The sequence below is a fragment of the Cucumis melo genome, chromosome 6, assembly GCF_025177605.1.
Source record: "Cucumis melo cultivar AY chromosome 6, USDA_Cmelo_AY_1.0, whole genome shotgun sequence".
Classification (NCBI taxonomy): Eukaryota; Viridiplantae; Streptophyta; class Magnoliopsida; order Cucurbitales; family Cucurbitaceae; genus Cucumis; species Cucumis melo.
The window spans coordinates 28,985,204-29,006,492 of record NC_066862.1 but is presented as its reverse complement, the minus strand read 5'-3'; the positions used below and the strand labels follow the sequence as shown (position 1 = coordinate 29,006,492).

General features: G+C 28.8%; 2 protein-coding genes across 3 annotated transcripts; both read right to left on the bottom strand.

The window, feature by feature from the left end:
- Positions 1-208: 208 nt before the first annotated feature.
- Positions 209-5,864, bottom strand: LOC103490825 (uncharacterized). 2 transcript variants are annotated; one of them, XM_008450531.2, is made up of 8 exons: positions 5,506-5,864; positions 5,340-5,408; positions 5,174-5,242; positions 4,149-4,199; positions 3,981-4,049; positions 2,715-3,323; positions 1,934-2,005; positions 209-756 (listed from the first exon to the last, which is right to left on the bottom strand). In XM_008450531.2, the coding sequence occupies exons 1-8, from the start codon at positions 5,620-5,622 to the stop codon at positions 523-525; spliced, it is 1,290 nt and encodes a 429-aa protein (XP_008448753.2). In that variant the 5' UTR covers positions 5,623-5,864; the 3' UTR covers positions 209-522. The 2 variants fall into 2 exon arrangements, with proteins under 2 accessions (XP_008448753.2, XP_050942398.1); XM_051086441.1 differs by lacking the exons at positions 3,981-4,049; positions 4,149-4,199.
- Positions 5,865-9,149: 3,285 nt separating this feature from the next.
- Positions 9,150-10,182, bottom strand: LOC103490823 (FCS-Like Zinc finger 2). Its single transcript, XM_008450529.3, has 2 exons — positions 9,859-10,182; positions 9,150-9,747 (listed from the first exon to the last, which is right to left on the bottom strand). The coding sequence occupies exons 1-2, from the start codon at positions 10,086-10,088 to the stop codon at positions 9,537-9,539; spliced, it is 441 nt and encodes a 146-aa protein (XP_008448751.1). The 5' UTR covers positions 10,089-10,182; the 3' UTR covers positions 9,150-9,536.
- Between the last annotated feature and the right edge of the window lie 11,107 nt (positions 10,183-21,289).

Genomic DNA, 21,289 nt, shown 5'->3' with positions numbered 1-21,289 from the left:
AAATTGGAACTCCCTTTCCAAAAGGACTATGAATAGACCTTCCCCCTAAAATATCTCTCAACTCCAATCCAAAGATATTTTCTCAAGTATATCACAAGGATGATTTTGCTGATATTTTACACAGAATCCAAGAAGGATCAACCGGTTATTCCCCGTCATTTTTGTTCTTTTCCCATTTCCATTGCTTAAGTTGGGGCAGCCACTAAAATAAAGAACAAAATCTCCTGCTCTTAACATTCCATCACATGACAAAATACATAACTTTTCACAAGTCATATCACAAACATCAGTTGCTTAACTCAGTATCTTCACAAACCATTTGCAGATCCATGTAATAATACAAAAGTTTCAGTATCCTCCTAGAAGTTAATAGTACATCCTGAGAATCATCTTTTTCCATCACATATTATGATACTACTGTTGTCATCTTCTATAGATGTTACAATCTCATACTATTTATCTCTTAATCTGTGAGACAATCCTTTCTTAGATGTTTATTGGATTAATCTCAGTGAAGGAACTTCAACACTCTGCTATTGGAAACACTGACCCGATGTTGTTCCCTAAACGATAACACTTGATATTAACAGCATATGGTCCGAGCTCGACATGGTTATCCTCTCCACCAAGGAAGAAGCATAGTGTATAAAGTGCAACTTCAAACTCAGGGCTAACTCCTACTAAAGTGCTTGAGACAGATTTGAGAATACCATTCCATTCAAACTGAATGGTAAGCAGTTGAGTTTCTGAATCGGGCTGCAGGGTTGGCAAAGTAAGTGGTTAAGTTAGAGATATGTATTAGATTACATAGAACAGAATGCTTAACTTCCAAAAAGTGAGGCAAACTCTTGAGTTTAAAGTGGGAAAGATTGTTCCTATCAAAACTAATGTTTGATGGAACAAAACAAATTTAATAACCTGAAGAATGCTAGGTGTTAAAATAGAAAGTAGCACTAAATATTAGAAGGTTTTTGCCATATCTATGACTTCAGTGTGTAAATTAAATTTTCTAGAACTACGTTAAAGTATGTTGTTAGAAATAGTAGGCTTGGGTCACGTGGAAAACCAAGAATAGTTGTGTAATTTACTTTACCCTAAATTTTATTTTGTTAATGATGCTCGTGTTGCCTATAAATATTTTCCCCTTGTACTTTTATTATTATCAAAAAATAATAAGAAACGTGATTTTCTCTCTATACTAAGGTTTCCACGTAGATTTTGTGTTTTTTTGCGTCTTTACTTTCAATATGTGTAAATTGGAAATAAATATCTCCATAGTAAAGATTTAGAAATACCTTAACCTTTCTTTATGCTCTAAAGAATTCTAGAATTCTTCGAGATATTGATAGAATCTAGGATATTATGAATCCAAGAAGAGCCTAGAAAAATCTTTTCTTGAACTCCAAACGTCTCATGCATATAAATAGGTGTGTCCTCCTTTGTAAATCAAAAAAGGTTTGAAACAGTTGGACAAACTTAAGTGAGGAAAAGTGAGTGAGCATTGAGAGTAGTGAAAGAGTCTTCTCACAGAAGTATCCACCTTTGTACTTTTTTAATAAAAGTTTCTTTCTTTCGAATGATTCTATCTTTCTTTTTGTGACAACTTCCTTAACATTAACTATGTGAAGGTTAATCTTTTAGGGAAGCTACCAAAATGTTCAGAATTCTTTGGATTTCTGATAAATAAATATATGGCTTCTTTTATAAAAATGCTGAACAGGGAAATGGGGTTCTATAATTATCTTTCTATTTGAAGACTTCAGGTTTGGTTACATTGTTTGCCCCTGATGAAATGTTAAATGTCAGATGAAGTTTCAAATGACTTCAAAAAATTCCACTATGATGAGATATGGGAATTCAAACTTATTTCTTCACAGTTCATCATCAATTACCCGAAAAGAAAAGAAAAGAAGTGTTAAGTTGAGTTACTTACACACTGGCCACGTCGTCGGGGAAAAATGTAACCTTGATAATCAACACTCCCTTTAGCTTCTTCAAGGTAAAACTGTATTTGGAATAAATGAACATGAAAAAGGTATAAGAAAATTAGCAAGTTCAGGAATCTCCAGAAAAGAAAATACTAATATTAAGAAAATGATAGACTGGTAAATTTACGAACAAAATGTTGTACATCATTGGCGCATTTAAGACCACGGGATGCAGCCAACTTCACATGTTAAAAAAGTACAGAGGCGACGGCCAACTTCAAATCATTTTCGTATCGAAGTTTTTATCAAATACTTGTCTAAGGTTTTTAATACTGTGAAACAGAGAAATGAGCCAAGTTGAGAAAGAAGGAAAGAATTCGAGAACATAAAAAAACCAAGTCCATCAAAATCCCTCTCTTTAGAATTTCCAACTAGGTAAAATAGTGCCTATAGAGTAATTACGAAAAACCTTCAAAACCAAAGACCGGCACCGATGAACAAGTTGCTCGATCTTTCGATTTTGAATTTAGCAAAGTAAAGAAAAAAAATCTCAAAAAATGACTTTTTATGCTTGAATTATTAATTAAAAATAAGCAAGAGGAGGGAATTTTTCCTCCCTCATTCTGCACCTGTTACTATTGCCTTACCGAATGCAGGAAACTAAGGCCTCAACATGACTAGATACCTATTGTACTGACCGAGTATTTCAAGCTTAAATTTCAGGCATTACCAGTTTTATCTTTTGTGACACCTCGTTAAAGAGAGGAATCTCAGAGAGGCACTTACCTGAAGCCAGTTGTGGAAACCAGAAACCTCCTGCCCTCCTTGTTGCTTGATTTCTCCAACAAAAACATGCTCAAAAGCAGAAGAGGAACCAGATGTTCCACACCGACCACAAAGATCGAACCACAAGCTAGTCAGCATACGTTTAAAATCTTGATAGTCATTGGATGCAACTCCCTTGGATGAAAGATACCTGTGAAGGTACTTAATTGGTGCAGTTCTACTAATTTCTTCAATGAATGCTGCTTGCTCTTGCCTCTCCTCAGGTGTCACAACTTCTTTGCACCCTTGATTTGGATTGTAGTTATCAAGTAGAGAACAAAAACGTGAAAATGTTGGCTTTCTAAATACGTCTTCGCTAACCCAACTAAAGAGGCTTCCTTGTGCCATGTCTTCCCTTCCACTGACCCTCTTCCCTTCACCACAATCAATTTCATAATCTTTTCCAGGTACCAAACGATTCAAATCAAGTTGCCAAAGCTTTTTACATGCATAAGACAGATCAGCAAGCTCATCTTCTGAGGGTTCTAGCTCAGCACCAACTTCCACCTCATTAGAGTAATTTTGTTCACTGGCAGGCCGTTTGTATCCTCCCCAATTATCTGTTTGGATCTACAAATTTGTTGCACGAGCAAATTTTGGAGCAAATATTTTAAGTCCAAGCAACTACATGAAACCTAGTTCACTACTAGTAAAAGAATCTGGAAAGTTAATGTTGTATTAGAAAATATAAGCAAACATAATGTTGTATTAGACACCACTGATCCTCTAAACAGCTGACTACCACACAGATTATAAGTAAGAAGCATGATCCCAAGACGAACACCCTTTGCGGCCAAGGTATAATAACAATATGCCACACATGAGATTTACTAATCATTAATGCTATTGTCCAACCCCAAATATATAGAAACATGGCTTACTTCAAGAGCCAAATAATTGATTCAAATCATAAAAGCCCATGATTGTCGTGCTTACAAACATTGCTTACAGAAACTATCATAAATGCCCACGATTATCGTGCTTACAAAAATTGTTTACTTCAAGAGTCAAACTAATGATTCTAATCATTATGTTACAGGAAACATCAGATTCAGACATTCAAACTCAATTACATCTTCCATAACACTAGGAGCTCTCGCTTATGTGTATAAAAGGACTGAAATTTTGCTTCAGGTCATCTCTGAGGGAAGTATTAAACTAATTAATCATATAAAATAACACACCAAACATACATTTTGTCAAAATGTTTTTCAAATTTTAAATAACCTTGTGTTGTCGCCTAGTTGGCTTTTTGTGGACGGTTTCCCACCCATCATTTTTCTCCTCAGAGCCCTCCTGTATGGTGCAGTTAATTCCATTTGAATACATGAGAGAACAAAACTAAGTGATTTCACTGAATAAAAACGACATTGAGAAATAAAGAACAAGAAAAACCTCTTTAGCCCACTGGTTTCTGTTGTAACCATGTTCGCTACCATATTCACTCTGTTCATGCATTTCGTTTGTTTAGCAATATACCAATGAGAGTGGAGGAAAGGAAAATGCTAATTGGAACTAAAATACTAAAACAAAATAGATGAAAACATTATTCCACAAAAGTAAATCTAATAAAAGCAACAACAGTAGTTATTACCACTTGAAGGAAAAGTCCTCTTTCTTATAAGCAACTTGAGTGATACCAAGATAAAAATTAAATCAAAAGTCATTGGAAGAGGCTAACAAAGTGAAGCAGTACTCGATATACTGTAAGGATAGCCAATATAGATAATTAGTATTTAAAGAAATGATCAAGAATAGTCTATTAATCTTCACAACACAGTACAAGTAAAAAAATAGGTAGAGTTTCCATTTTTAGTCTCGATGACATTCCGAACAGTTAACAGGGCCCCAAATTGATTAGAAGTAGTTAAGATCATGGTAACATATATAAATAATGGTGCCATCTCCGATCTTAAAAAGTGTTTTAGGTAGAACCAAAAATTTTTCTGTGTTTTCTTCAATGATATTAAATTTTCTAATAAATAATGGTATCACACTGGCAAAGAGGAGTCTCAAGTTCGAACCTTCAAGTCATATTAACACCCAAAACTCATGGTCTCTCTCATATACTTAGCATATTCATTTCATCTTAAATAATTGCATCGAAACCCCACTCCTTAAAAAAATATTGATGTGACAGCTTACCAATAACAGTCGTTGGATAAAGATTAAAAAATCTGCATACTCCTAATAACCATGGAGTACAAATTCAAAAAATTTCGATAGCTTTTCTCTCATACATTCAACATCATAATTCCTCAACTTAAGACACTCGACCAAAACGTCAAATTAATCTAAGCGTTCAAACACTAAACCCCATTCTAAGGAAATGGCATTGGAGCGTCTTGCGAGTAGTACAATAATGAAAAGAAGAAGAAAACGATCTCAACTTTTTGGATGGTAAAGTAAACAGATCTAACCTGCTTCCGTTGACCAGAAATCCTCGAATCCTCAACCTCCCATTCCTCACGCCGTGAGCGACCCTCTTCCTAAAAAAATCAATCAATAAAACCCCACACTTCAATTCCACATCAAATCCAATCCAAACCCATCAAATTCCAGAATCAATCGAAGCCCAAAATAAACCTCATTGTTCCACCGATTCCGATCACACCCATCTCTCCGATCTCCCCCATCTTCCTCCCCGGTGACCACCTGAATCATTTCAACTCCAAATCATTACAAAACATAAAAGAAATCGAACCCCAATCGCTCAGTAGCGACACTATTACTAAACTCACTGATCACTGACCTGTGCCCAAGTGGATCTGGATCTTTCTTCGCGAGATTGGGAAGCCGATTGTTGATCGTTGTTGTCGCCGTCGTTGCCGATTGCAACATCTATGAGGCCTTTGATTAAACCTTCCATTTTTGGGTTGTTTGAGATCTGAAGCTATAGAGAGGATAAAGGATATAGTGAGGAAGTTCAAAGAAGGTGGTTGAATAAAAGGTAAGGTAATTGAAGATGGCGGGTAATAACAATCTTTAAAAAAAGTGCCACGTGTGTGATTCTCATTAGTTGTTCTTTTCCTTGCCGACACAGCTGGGTGGTCTTAAATTATGATGATTACTATGTAATGTGTTCACTCTTGCAATAATGTGATGAGATATTTTAATTTTCTCCAATCAAAATGAAATAAAATATTTATAAAAAATAAGATCATTTATTTACGAAGTCATTAATATAGATTAATATTTGTATCTATATGTATTATATAATTGTTTGTAACTACTAGTTAGAATATACCTTAATAGTTTAAAATGTCGAGATTTCAATTTTATGAAAATGTTTGATGAAATTATCGATAAAAAGGTCAATGTTGATATATATTTTATATGTAGATATTTGAATTTTGTTGCTTATTATTTGTGTTACGTGTTTTTTTTTTTCTACAATATAATGTAAATGTCATTCATCTCTGTATTGAATTAATAAAATGATATAATACCAACGAAAATAATCATATTGTCAATAGAAATTTAATAAAAAAAATGTTATATTAAGTTCACGATATTATGTCTTTAACTAATTTAAGTGATTTTTCTCAATTTCATATATGGATCGATCTAGTTGGGGTTACTGGTGGAGGAGAGTTTGTTGCGAGATTGTTAGTATGTATAATTGGAAACAAGTGAAGATTTCTTAGAAGTTCTACCACGTAACGTTTATCACACCTAATGACGTATTCAACATAGATGATGATGATAGAGTGAAACCGTGAAGATGTTACAGAGGGAGATTCAAGATCATGCTTGATTCGTAATTGTAAATCTTAATTCATACGAAGTTCAAAAAGAATTATACGAATTTTCATTATTATTTATACCAAAACTATGGTATTAGAAACTTAAAGAAAAAAAAAACTCTGAAAATTTAAAGATAAAGATCATAAAAAAGATGTACACTTAAAACAAAATCAATCTTGAAAGGCTAAATTCAAAAATTATTAAAAGTAGAAAAATTAATATAGTACAAATCTTAATTTACAAGAAGCTTTTAACTTAATTTCAGTTTATATCTAATAAGTTTTTCATCACAAATTTTAACAAAAACATAAAACCAAAATCAACCGTTTAATTTTTAAATTTCTAAATTTTAAACAAAAAAATCTCGTCATTATAAGATAGTCAAAAAAGAGTTCAAAATGTTCTCGTCAAAATGTGACGACTTAAATAGATATTAGTATAGCACAATATATGAGACATTAATTACTATCTCGAATATCAACGATTCGATCTTCCATTCTTAAAAGGCTCCTTTCCCTTTATAAGATAGCATGTATGAATTAAAAAGCTCATAGAATGCACACACTTCGAAAACTAGAGTGCAATTCTATAATCTAGAATTCAGCACCATGTAAAGTAGTACGAGAATTGTTAAAAATCACTTTCTTCATGTTCAACATGACACCAAAACACGCTTTAAATTAATTAAATATATAATTTTTACACTTTTAAATACAGAAAATGTTAAAAATGATTTTAATTATTTTATAATTATTACTTCCCCAAAACTCGAAAACAAAAATAAGTTTTTAAAAACTTTAGTTTTCAAAATTTGACTTGATTTTTGAAACCACAGATAAAAGAAAATATTAAAAAATAAAAAACCTGAAATACAAAAACTAAAAACCAAAAACCAAAATTCGTATCGTTAGGTTTCTAAATATCAAATTTTTAAAAAACTTTTTTTTTTTTTTTTTATGTTTCTGCTTATGGCTTTCTTTTCGGTTTTCCAATCTTAGTTTATTTGGGCTTTTAAGTTTTGGTCCAAGCTTGAACCATTTTCTCTTTTTTAATATACATTTTAATCGCATCCATTACATCATTAAATCGACCTGGTAATACTCCCATTTAGAGAGTCAAAGTCAAAGAAAATAGAAAAAGTGATGAACCCTAGAGAAGCGAGCAAGCTAGAGACGAATCGAAAACTCTATACTCAAACGAGCGTAAAATCTCAATCTACGTGTAAAATAATCCAATTATAACGTCTTTAAATATGATTGTAATGTTAAATAGAAATTAATTTTTAAATATAGAATATATAGAAAAAATAAATGGATTGATGGCTTGGTGATTATATAATTTATGTTTTAAAAAATAACACAACACCCAAAGTCTTTGGAAGAAAATGGATTCCTCCAAGTAAAGTCTAAGCTGTCAATTCCCATTTTCTTTGTGGCCCAATACAATAATTAATCTTTCTTTCATCAATTATTTTCATTGGTCAATACATTATTATTTTATATCCTCACTAAAATAAATGAACTTTAATTTAACATAAAATCATTATAATAAAACCCTAAAATTGACTACTAATTTTAAATATCACAAATCTCAAATAATACCTAAAGAAATTTTAAATTACAACTTTCTATTAAAAAAAAAAGCAAAAATTTAGATATATTAATAGATATTGAAAATTTTGTAATTTTTACAATATTTTATAAATATTTTTTTACATTTTTGTTATTCATAATAATTCACCTACTTTATTTAATATAAAAAAACAATTTATGTAATATTCTATCTTTTCTTATATTCATCACTATAATATTTCAAAGTATAAATTTTAGATAAGAGAAAAAGAATATATTTTAGTCCTAAAATTAGATCAAATACAATATAAATTTAAAAAGTATATTTTGTAATAGAAACACATGAAGAAAAACACTAAAACTATTTTTTAAAAATGAAAAAAGAAAAAAGAAAAAAAAAAACTTGTGGGATTTTTTAATTTGTTTGCTTTAAATACAACAATAAAGCTATTAATATCTCTTCGTATGAACTTTTTCTTCTCTTGTAAATTATTTTTGCAAATTTACTTACCTTTTGAGTTTCTTATCCATTACTTTAACTTAAAGAAGATTAATAATAAAATATTCTGATTTAATTTTTAACATGACATCCCCTTCCCCAAAAATTTTCAATTAATCTTCAAAAATTTTATAAATTTAGAAGCTGTTTGAAACTCTACAAAATTATAATAATCTCTTCCCCTACTGTTTACTCATCAAATTATGTTAACACATCATTCATAGTGATATAGTACCTATGTAATTGAGATTAATAACTCACCACTCCACTTTATGCAATTTTTCCAAATTACTTTCACTCTCAACAAATTAACAATTATGCATTTCTTATTGCATAACTGTGAGATGGTTCAGTAAGCTAATACTCTGTATAGCACTTCTCAAACAATTTTGTAAAAAGATGAATCAATCGGAGTTTCTTTAAACAAAGAACACCTGAAATGGCAATTAAGAATTTTATTGAATAAAAACTTTCTTAAGGTATAAACAGATTTGTTAAGAAAGATGATTTTGAGGTAGATTAGTGCAACTTAACGACTAATTCTACAAACCCATTACAGATAATTGATGAAACATAGTATTGATGAAATATAGTAAGATCTGAATGTTATTTATCATCTAATATCTCAAAATCAAACCCCAAAAGATTAAGGGCCAAAAAGAAAAAAAAAAGAAGAAGAAAAAAAACAGTCTCAAGAAGAAGAAGAAGAAGAAGAAGAAGAGGCAGAATCCATAGTTTAGATACAGATTTAATCACCCTCTTCCCTAAAACTCCCATATGTATAATCAGAGAGTGATTTCCAGTTTCCAAACCCAAAAACAAAAAATCGCAAAAAAGGAAACGAAAAACACAATCAATCTCACATAAATCTCTTCCCCCTTTTGCAGATTCTCAAACCCCATCTCTTCTTCTTCTTCTTCCCTGTTTTTTTTTTTTTTTTTTGTTCTTATGAGTTTCTTTTAAAACCTAAGCGGCGGCGACGGTGCCGGCACAGAAAGGATAATCCGACGGAGGAGAAGATTTATTAGGAGAAGTAGATCTTCTTCTTTGTTGATCTTTTTTATTCCTTAACGCTTTCATAGCAGCAGCTGATGACCTCCTCCATTTCTTCTCTTTCATCTCATCTATTTCTATTTGTTCTTGTCTACATTCTTCACTACAAAACGGAGTATCCCCTCTGTAAAAGAAAAACCCATAACAAGATTCTTCAGTTTCAAATCCTTGATATACAAAAAAAAACCCCTAAATCCAAAATGGAAAAAAGATGAAGGACTAATGATTAACAAACCTGTACATGAAGATATCGGTGTTGTTCCCGAGAGGTTTCCGGCAAAGGAAACAGGAGTCCAAGAAATGAGGAAGAGGGACAGGATCGTCGAAACGGGAAGATCGGGAACGGAAGGTTCTGGAGAAGAAAGGGTGAGATGAGATTCCGGGTTCCATGTCGTCGTCGGCGGCGGAGGAGGAGGGAAGGAAGCAGGTTTTAGTTACGGCGGTGGTGGGATTTGAGGAATCCATGGGAGAGAAAAATGGAGAAGATGGAAGGAGGTTTTTAAAGAAGAAACGAGAAAATGAAAAACCATTTCAGGTTTTTATAAATGGTTTTTCGTTTTTTTTTTCTTCCAAAAATCCGTTGGCTCCAATTTGCAAAATGAGCAAAAAGGCAAAAAAAAAAACAAAAAAGAAATCAATGTCAATTTACTTTCTTGTCCTTTAGAACTTTGTGTATTTTATCTTCTTTTAACTGTATTCATATCTTCTTCTAAATTCAATTATTACAAAATGATTTTGGTTCTACAAATCATATCTAAAACACCCAAATTTTAAAATTAGTTAACCAACACAATAAAAATTATTAGTTTCTCAATTTTAAAACTGAAAATATTAGTGAAAAAAACAATAAAATAATTTATTACATTAGTTGTTTTAATTGTTGTTTTTGTGTATAAGTTGAAAAGATGAAAAACAAAGCTATTGAGATGGAGGCAATAAGGCCCACATGAGTTTTCACCAACTTAGTGGCATGGGCGTAAATAAGTTGAGAAAAAAGGGGTAAAAAAGAAAAAGTAATACTCATTTTTTATGCTTAAAAAAAACAAAATATCTTTTCCTACACAAAATAACTAGGAGAGGGGGGGGGGCCCACACAAAAGGCTTCCTTTTTTTTTTTTAATCTTTCCCTCTCTAAGACTCTAAGTTTCCAGCGGTAGTGACGTCATTATGTGTACGACAAAGAAGAAGAAAAAAGCAAACACATAAAAGCGAGGTTCCACGCTCTCGGGTCACGCGTGAACTTCACGTGCTCAATTTCTTTCTTCTTTTTTTTTTCTTTTTTTCTTTTTTGTTCCTTCCAAATTTAGAACCTTTTTTTCCCTTTATGGAAAAACTCTTTTTTTTTTTTTTAATTATTTTTGTTAATTTTATTTTTCTTAATCAATTTTATTTTACTTAAGCTAGAAGAAAATAACAACACATTTAAACTAATTAAATGCTTTCCTTCTTGTGTTTTTGGGTTGAAATTTGGACGTTTCATTCTTTCCTTTTTCTTTTTTCTTCAAAATTAATCGTCCATTTTAAGTGTTTAATTTAAAAAAATAAGTTATTTTGAAAAAAAAAATCAAAGGATTTGGAAGTCATTCTAAAATAAGTTTTTAGGTGTATTTTAAACGAATTTAAAAAAAATTAAATAAAAGTGAGGTTTTTGAAAAATATTTTTTATTAAATCAATCCAAACGGATGTTAAGTATCTTTTTGGAAATTATCAAGAATGATAAAATAGGTAATTTATTTATATTTTATGACAAAATCAAGTCTAAAGAGTTTTTATCCTTTAATGGTATTTTATTTTGATCATAGAGTGAAAATAATTTATATTCTTTTTAATTCTTGAAAAACCTTTTTTTTTTATCAATTTAAAAATGTTTAATTCTTTTTTTCAAATTATAAGATAATAATAACATACTATTGTTTTTACTATTTAAAATTTGATTTGGTTTTTTCTTTAAAACGTTGATTTATCTCGTAGATCAAATAGATCGGCAAATGAGTTTTCAAAGGAATTGAAAGAGTGAAAGACTATGCTAATGAAGATAACGACACAAAGCTACCATGTTATATTCAAATAATGCATGAGTGGGAAAGAAGAGGAAGAAAACGAAAAAAAAAAAAAAAACAAGTTCACGTTTTATTAGACAATACTAAATTTAAATTTTAGGAATCGATTATCGTTAGATATTTAAAGACGCAGGGTGAAACTGCATAGATCTACTTAATTTATAAAAAAAAACACCACTTAAACAGAATCTTAAAATTTCATAAACTAAACGTATTACAAGTGACATCTATCGTTCTTAACGCCTAACGAATACCTAAATATTTTAGTTTGGTACCTCCAAGAAAGAAGTATAGAAGGGGTTAGACTTGTTCTTTATATCTCATAAATGTATTTCTAGATATTCCTTTCGAGTAATTCATCCACAATTTCTTGAATCTAAATATTGATTTCATACGATCTTTCTTTTTTAATGTTTTTTTTATCTATAAATGTCGCAGTCCATTTATACAACTAAACATTGAGATATTTATACTTATTTAAACTTTATATCAATTTACACCATCAATTGCATTTTTTCGATGTACGTACGACTTGAAATTTCATTAATTAAACTTTTAAACTTTCACATATGAATGAAATTAGATTATTCCATCCGTAATTGACACGATTCTCGAAATTTAATAATATAAATTGATTTTTTTTCCTGGGTTAAAAAACCATTTATTCAATGTTGTAATTATAGTTTCTATAATCTTTTTTTACTATATGCTACTTTCAACTAACTTTGACATTTTGGCATTGTGGAAAATTCTTCTTCTTTGGATTATTCTCAGTCAATACAAGAGGAAACTTACTCTACACACAAAAGAGAATTATATATATATATATATATATATAGAGGTCCACCAAGAATCATTATTTTTTTCAAAATTGAGTTTATTACTTTCATACTATAATTCATTTTAGAAATTTCCAACCATAGATTCACAAAAGTTAATGGCTTTGTTTTTCTTGTTTTATAAAATGGTTCCTATTATTCATGGGTCCTCAAGAAATGTTGACCCCATCAAAATGACATTAAATGTTTCTTGATTTTATATTGTAATTAATCTCATAATATAACCTTTCAAATTTATGTTTATTAGCGAATTGAAGTATAACTTTTGGTGGTATTTGAAACAATGAGTGAGTTATCATAGTTTAATTAGAATAATTTTTGTTTCGGGTATAGATTTATTTTAGTTTGAATTATAATAGTATGTGTTTGGTGTATATACTATTTTAGTTTCATAAGGAAATAGTAAAAACTATAACAAAAAAAAAAAAAAAATGATGAATGTCAAATAATAAATACTATAGTAAATTAAGAGTTTTGAAATAGTTTTTACTGTAACTAATTGGAAGCTTTTAAACCGTATATTTTACTGTTGCAAGAGATGATTATTATAGTCATAGATAATCTTTGACCCAAACGATCCCTTATTAAGTTAGGAACATTCGCCTATTTCGTATATTATCGAGCTTTAAAAAATCTCATTTTATGTAAAATCAGATTCTTTTTATAAAAAAAAAATCGATTTTTTTTCTTTTTCTTTTGAAAGTGAACCAGTTTTGATATATCAAATAGGTGGTATATGAATTTAATCTATTCAAAGTCTTAATTATTATTGAGAAAGCAAAAGATGAAGCTTTTTCAACTGTATCATTGTAGAAGCATGAGACATTTAACATGATCGATGCTTTGACTCGTAACACATACGATACCTTCTTCGAATGAACCATCACACTTTTTTTATGGAAAAAAAAAAAAACAAGAAAAGTATTTAATACCCTTCTTAATTAATTAAATGTCATTTGTTTTTTTTTGTTTTTTTTTTCTAAAGATGTGTGTAATGAAGTCTAAGCACAACTTTTACTAAAGGGACATTGTCTTTGTGAGTGTTGATTTCTTATACTATATGAGTATTTGCTTTTGTTTAATTTAGATGAATTGATTTTTCTTCTCTTTTTTTTTTGTGGGACTATTTTTTCCACAACTTTGATTATTTGTGGCTAAAATTAAATATGATTTAAAATATATTAAAATCTTAATATCTAAACCTTTATGATGTGTACCCTCCAAAGTATACATGAAGAGGTATAGATAAAATATCTATTAGGTTTTTTTAAAATTTAATTAATATGTTTCCTCCTAATTTATTTTTAATATTTTATATTTTATAATAACAAATTCGAAATGATTTTCCAAAGATTAGTAAATAACAAATCATATGGAATCATAAGTGATGGTAGTGTTTAAATTTCAAATATTCATCAATTACATCATTTAATGTTTAGTATTCGAGGACGAAATGCTAATAAAAGGTTAGATTATAAATTATGTAGGTAAACTTTGAGGTTTATGTCTATTTGATTTATAAAATTTTAAAATTATAATTTTACTCCTATCAAATTTTTTTAAAAAGATTCGAAAGTATATTCTAAATACAAAAGTAAAAGTTCATAGCTCTACTAGAAATACGATTTAAATATATGTCTAATAAAAAATTTTAAAAATGTTGATTTATTAAGGATTTAATAGAGAAAAAAAAACTATAATACAAATATTGATTTGTAGGACCGAATCATTATAAATTTAAAAGTGTTTCCTAAAACCAATCGTTAAAAATATCATTTTGGTTTTTGTACTTTAAATCCGCTATTGATTTAATATTGATTTCTTAAAAAGAAAACTACTAGTTTAGAAGATATACACATATTATGTTTCACAAAAAAAATTGTAATTATTTATAAATATATATATATATATAATTTGAAAATAGAAAAAAGGAAAAAGAAAAAGGGTAATTAGTTTGGAGTCAAAGAGAAAAAGAGAGGGGAAGGGAAAGAAGTCTAAAGGCGTAGACTTTGATGAAATCAACAAAAGAGTTTGGTTTATGAGTTCACGGGTCTCATTTAATGCTCTTTAATTACTTTTTTTTTTTTCTTCTTCTTCTTCTTCTTCTTCTTTTTTTCTAATTTTCATTTCATTTTTTTTCTTTGTCATTTAATACCATTCTTTAATTATATATTTCTTTCATATCATATCATCATATTTTGAAAATACATAAACGAAACTTAGAGAATTAAAAATAACTAAAGTATAAGGACTAAGAAAGACGTTTTAATTCAAAATTTTCATCATTGTTTTTAAAATTTATCAAATTATATCTTAAATTTATGAATTTATTTGAAAATGCTAATTATTATTTCTAAGTGTAGATGGAGATATAAAATTTCAATCTCAAATAAACGAGTAAGTTGTCTTTTAAGTGCTAAACCATTAGTTAAAAGTAGGCTATTGATTAAAGAAAAACGTCAAACAAATGAATTAAAGAACAATATGTGTAGTATGAAAGTCTCACTTTGTTGACATTTGGTTGTTGATCATATTCAATAATATTGGAACATACGAGATATTTAAGTCGTAACATTTTAAGTTTTTGAAACGACGACCGAGTTGAAATAATTGAATTTCGTTTGATTACTATTCAATTTCTTAAGAGATATTTTACTCTATCATTATCGTGGAATATTGTTCCTTAGACTTCTCTAAAAGCCTAATTTAGAGTAAAAGAACTAAATTGTTAGGGACGGTTTGGATTATATTATCATACCACTAACCCTACCATTGTTACGGGAATGGTGTAGAGGAGGTGTAGTACACATATTATCATACCACTAACCCTACCATTGTTACGGGAATGGTGTAAAGGAGGTGTAGTACACGCTCTAGGAAGTGCAAATGGGGAGAAGTACTAAAGAAAGATAAAAGAAATAAAAAGAGTAATAAATAAATAAATGGGGCCCAGAACCCGCGGTTTCACTCTTCCCAGATTCGTTTGTCGTGTTCTTCTCCTCCAAACGACACGTCGCCCAGTCCCATTCTTTTCCCAGACGATTTGTCGTACGTCAGTGATCGCTCTCTCCTGCCCGCTACCCGGTTCCTGTCCTTTTTCCGATTGCTCATTACTTTACCAGGTGGCACAGAAATTTGATGCCACCGCTGCCTTCGAGGTCCCCAATAGATCGCCACGTGGATGTTGGATAGCCACGTCAGTTAATTAAATTCATGCCATTTATTATTATATTTATGTTTCTTGTTTCCAGATTCGTCGAATTTCATTTATTACATTTTCTTTTTAATTTTAAATCTTATTTTTGTAATTAAAAAATGACCTCAATTTCCGGAATTTTTAAATATTTTAAACAGTATTTTTTTTTTCAAATTAATTTTAAAATTTGTTAGATATCAACACTAAAATTAGTATTCAACCAAATAAGAAGGTTAAAAAGTATAAATTTTAAAATTAGAGATAATAAAAATAAAATTAAATACAATAAATATTTTAAAATTTAGAGACTAAGATTAAGTTAAAAAATTTATATTTCTTGAAACTCAGAAATCAGAAGTAAATTAGATCAATTCTGGAACTAAAATTCTACTTTTACTCCAAAATTCATTCACCTATCTGATTATACTTAAATAGATAATTTTAAAGTTTTCTTAATTGAAATTAAGAATCGTTTGAATTAGAGAACCCTCGATTCTTATCATTAAAATCGCAAATCAATACGATTGCAATCATAAAAAATTGTGTGTCTATTTTAAGTTCGATATCTTAAAACAAGAACTAATTTTTCATTAGGTCAAAAATTCGGACATTTTACGAATAAAACGATCTATCATATTATGTTTTAACGTGGAGTTCAACACATAAATTACCAAATCCAAGAAGCTTCTTGCTAAATTTAAAATACATTATCATAAAACTTAACTTTTGAAACAACTTAAGGATTTAAAAAAAAAAGCTCGTAAAAAGAATAAAATTGAAAATTACTAAAATTAAATCAAAATTATCAAATAAAATATGAATAATAATTTGATGTTTGGAGAGTTCATATCGATTCAACTCTTTCTCGTATGAAAATTTTCATTAAATTTCGATATTGGTCCCCATGGTGTGGTCCTCAAGAGGGACCGACTAGCAATAATTTTTTTTTTTTTTTGCCATCCCTAATTTTCAATAAATGACATAATTAGGGAAAACTTCAATGTTCTTTACTCCATTTCTTTTTATAATAATGTTTCATGTAAGGTGATAATGACTTGTATAACACCTATTCCTAAAAGAAAAAAAAAAGGAAAAGAAATAATTTGTACAATATCTCAAATATAAATCAAACAATCATAATGGGTTATATTATAGAAAAATGTAATTTAATTTTTATCATTTTAAAAAAATTTAAATAGAGTAAAAATAATTAAATTTAAACGAAACTCGAAATTTTGGAATAGTATGGTAGTAAAATAAAAAAGAAATTAATCATCGTATCATTTTAAATCATCCGACCCATAATTTAAGTCTCAATTTTTGTTTGAAAATTTAAAGAATTTATATTTTAAAAATAATATACATATAAAATATCTTATAAATTTACCTTTTATTTTTAAAATATTTTTAATTTTTCGAAGGTGTAAAATTGTTCGAACTTTCATAAACAATTCAAAACTAAATTTAAAATATAAATAATTTCAAATTTCAAATAAAAACTCACTATTACATAGAAATAATTGAAATTTGGATCACTATATTGTATTGTTTTAGGTAATACATCAATAGTATAATTTTAAGTTTGAATTTTTGTCGAAAATTCTAAAAGAACAAAAATTTTGACATGATTATGAATGTTATTGAAAAATTTGAAAGCATAGGAGTATATTTTAGTAAAACCAATGTCCAACTTTAAATTATAAGTGTTTTTATAATTTAGTCTATACTATATTATTGTGGTGTAAGAAAAAATCTTTATTGACAATATAATAACTCATACCATATTTAACGAGAACTCTTCGATACAAATTATGGGAATCTTTAAAATAATAATAATTTGGGGTTTTTTTTTTTGAAAGATAAGATAAAAAGAAAATAGTCTAAAATGTAACTTTTGAAAAATGCACAAATCAAACCAAACATTTTAAATTTAGAAGAAACAAAGTGAAAATGGACAACACTTGAAAAAACACAAGAACCAAGATATAGGCAAAAAAAAAAAAAAATATATATATATAGATATATAAATTTTAGAGATGTGTGTGCAAATGGTGAAAGATAAAGCATATACAAAATTTTTACCCAAAGTTTATAATTAACGATATGTTTAAGTATCGATTTAGTTCTTGTTTCATTCATTTTGAGTCCAACGGTATTTTTTAAAATGTTGAATCAAAATTGACTAAAATGAATCTTTTAAAAGTATAGAAATCAAAATTAAACGTAGTTAAATTTTAAAATAATTAATTGAATTATTTTAGATATTTGATTGATTTTCTAAACCCTAATTCAAGAATGTATAATAATGGAATGGAATAGCCTTGGCTTAGCTGTTTAGAAAGAGACATAAAATTGACTAGAGAAAAAAAAAAAGGAGAGAGTGGGAATGGATGTGATTTGACCCACACACACATATATATATATATATCTTTGTCACTTAAATAATAAAAGGAAAAAGAAAAGAAAGAAAGAAGAAAGGGACCAAATAGCAAAAGCTAATGGGATCAATTTGCACAAAGAGACATTGCTTTATTAATTTGCATTTCCCTTTCACTCCCCATTCAATTATGTCACCAAAATAAGACAAATTGGAAACCTCAAGAACAACCCTTTCCCCCATTTCTTTAACCAAAACCATGGGTTAGGAATGGGGGAGAGCAACTTAAGTCTATGGGTCTCTAAAATTTCCATTTCAACTATTTGAATACATTGTAACATAGACTTCTTAATCATTATAAAAAATATTATCACTGTACGTACGTATATTTCGTCTGTTACCGTGAAGATGGAAAGCACACTTTTTTCTACGAAAAAACCGTTGGCTTCTCCTCCCTCGTAAGTGGGAATGACAAGGGACTCTAGCTAGAGTCATCCATCTAAGACTTCAACGAACAAAATCGTCACATAATTTGGTTAATAATGGTCCCATGACAGGTGTACGAATTAGATCAACCTGTGGTCCAACAGGTTAGGAGATGTTTCTTAATGTTTCTACTCCTTTCGTTCTATGAATGTCGACTAACATTGCTATGCAATAATGAATTTGCACGTAGATATTAGAGTGAAAAGACCACTACAGATAGATATATAAATGTAATGATTTTCTCTTTTAGATTATTTAATTTTATTTATTGTTATTCTTTTAATTTTACGAAAATTGTTAGTGAGTTGTGGGAGACATCCGTTCATGGTTATCGGTCTTGTTACAATTGATCCACTAAGCTGAGTAACAAATCTTTTTGGAACTTGTTCTTTATGTGAAAGTTGTTTATTAACTATATATTTTAAAATAAATTTATAGGGAAAAATCTAAATTGATCGACTTATAAAAATTATAAGTGATGCAATTAATACACTTCTAGAATTCCCTCTTTTTTTTTTTTTTTTGAAAAAAAACTTCCAAGAAATTACCAAACAACTCTCCTCAAAGAGTGCAAACGAGAAAATTAAAGTCTAGAATAATACAAGGCAAACCACAACTTTTTTAGAGCTACCTAAAAGAAGGATAAGAGAAAAAAAAATTCATAGGGATCGCCGAAGCAACTAGTATTGAATGAGGGTCCCGTAGAGATGCTGATGATGGAGTAGTAATCATCACAATGGTCCCTACGTCGATCAGGAAGGTTCAATATCAGAAATAAGTAGAGACTAATGTGACTATTATGCTGTTTAACATTTAATGAGGCGTTAAGACGACGCTTCTGAAAATAAGAAAACTTTTATTGTGTGCAAGTATGTTCCTCAAAATATATTTCTAAGTCCTTGTCGCTCACTAAGCTATTAGCTTACGTTTTAAGTTTTTCCTTCCTAGGTTAAAAGAAGAAGTGTTGGTAGGCGAAGCAAGAGAAGGCCATTGCTAAGTACTTGATGTGTCACGTATATAGTAATAGTTAGCTTAAGTTTTGCAGTTCTTTAAATTGTAAGTTGTACGCTTGTGTTGTAGCAAGTTGTTAATAAAAGGACTAATAATTTTTATATCGCCCGATATTCTACTGCATAATAAAAGCTTTCACTAACATGATCACGCCTAAGAACAGGAACATGATATTAATGCAAAGCTTACTACAAATATTATACACGATAATTACTAAAAACAACTGTAAAAATGAATAGAAACATAATAATTAAAGTAAAAAAACATAATTATTATATAGATTAAAATAATACATGATAAAAGAGAATTAATTCCCTCGAAATGATTCATATTTTAATTTATATCCATAGGCGAACCTTTTTACTTTTTAAGGAAAAAAACAAAAGTAAGTTTTATAAATCTATTTTTTCCTTTAATAAAATGAATCAAATTGTAAATATAATAAGATCCAGTTATATCGATGTTTATTATTGTCAAGTGATAGACATTAATAGATAGATTGGTGTATATCGTTATCTTTCACCGATAGACGGTGAGATTTAATTATACTTGTAAACATTTTCAACAATTTTTGTCAACAACTATTTTTTAAATAAAGAAATGGATAGTTAATTACAACTTTAATCTAAATAGGGCTACCATAAAATAATAATAATAAAAAAAACTAAGGTATCTAAAAGAATTATTAGAATTATGAGATTCATGGAAAAGATGGATGCCAATAAAGTCAAATTAAACTTTGATTGTTATATTTATTTTTTTAATTAAAATTTAAATATATTGAATCATATATTACTTATTTTCATTTTTCAGAATCTTTTCAATTTATTTAAAATACATTTTTTTTATAAATTACTACAAATTTATGTTTAATTCACCAATATAATTCTAGATCTAAGTCTCGAACACGGGGTTCGTTCTTTCATGAATAATATCTCATTAATAGCTCGACCTCCTTCTGCATAGGTCTATAATCAACCTCACTCCTTTTTATGCATGATAACAATCATTTCTTGGTTATATAAATACAATGGTATTTCATCATGTCTAGGTATACGTACATCTCGATCTTTCTTTTATTGAGCATCAGATCAAACGTTGTAAAATACTATGACAATATGTTAAATCACTCCTATCAACTTTTCTTTTTTCTCTTTTCATATGAAAAATAAGAATCATTGATCCTTATAAACAATCGGTCTTTACACACGTTGAAACTTATTTTTTTATTCTATTTAAGAAATTTCTAAACGTAATTCTTATATTTAGTTTCGTTGAATTTTAAATTTATTTTTTATTTTATTATTATTGTTTAATGATCAACTTCGACTGTGACAATTTATTTATTTAGACAATGCATTTATTAAGATGTGAACATTTTTGAAATAGTCCAATGACTTTGGAGTCTTGTATAATGCAATGCAAGTGGTCTAACAACTACATTTTTCTTTGGTGGTTTACCTAAGATACCAACTATTACATATAATAATAAAACTATATATTATATATGTATATATACATACATATATACGTCATTTTATTGGGTCAAATTTGTAAAATATTATTATTGATACCGTAATTTGATATCAATACTAAGTTTAAAATGATAAAAGAAAACCGAATAGTGTTATGTTTTTGAGACACTACACGGAAGTTTAAATAAATGAAAAAAAATAAATAAAACGTACGTTTACAT

Bases quoted from the DNA above. Each gene is read 5' to 3' on its own strand.
- LOC103490825 (XM_008450531.2), bottom strand. From the start codon at position 5,622: ATGGAAGGTTTAATCAAAGGCCTCATAGATGTTGCAATCGGCAACGAC. The intron at 2,006-2,714 runs GTAAGTGCCTCT...TTCCAAATACAG, and splicing joins GTTTCCACAACTGGCTTCAG to TTTTACCTTGAAGAAGCTAA. The intron at 757-1,933 runs GTAAGTAACTCA...CCAACCCTGCAG, and splicing joins CCCGACGACGTGGCCAGTGT to CCCGATTCAGAAACTCAACT.
- LOC103490823 (XM_008450529.3), bottom strand. From the start codon at position 10,088: ATGGATTCCTCAAATCCCACCACCGCCGTAACTAAAACCTGCTTCCTT. The intron at 9,748-9,858 runs GTTTGTTAATCA...TTTCTTTTACAG, and splicing joins ACCGATATCTTCATGTACAG to AGGGGATACTCCGTTTTGTA.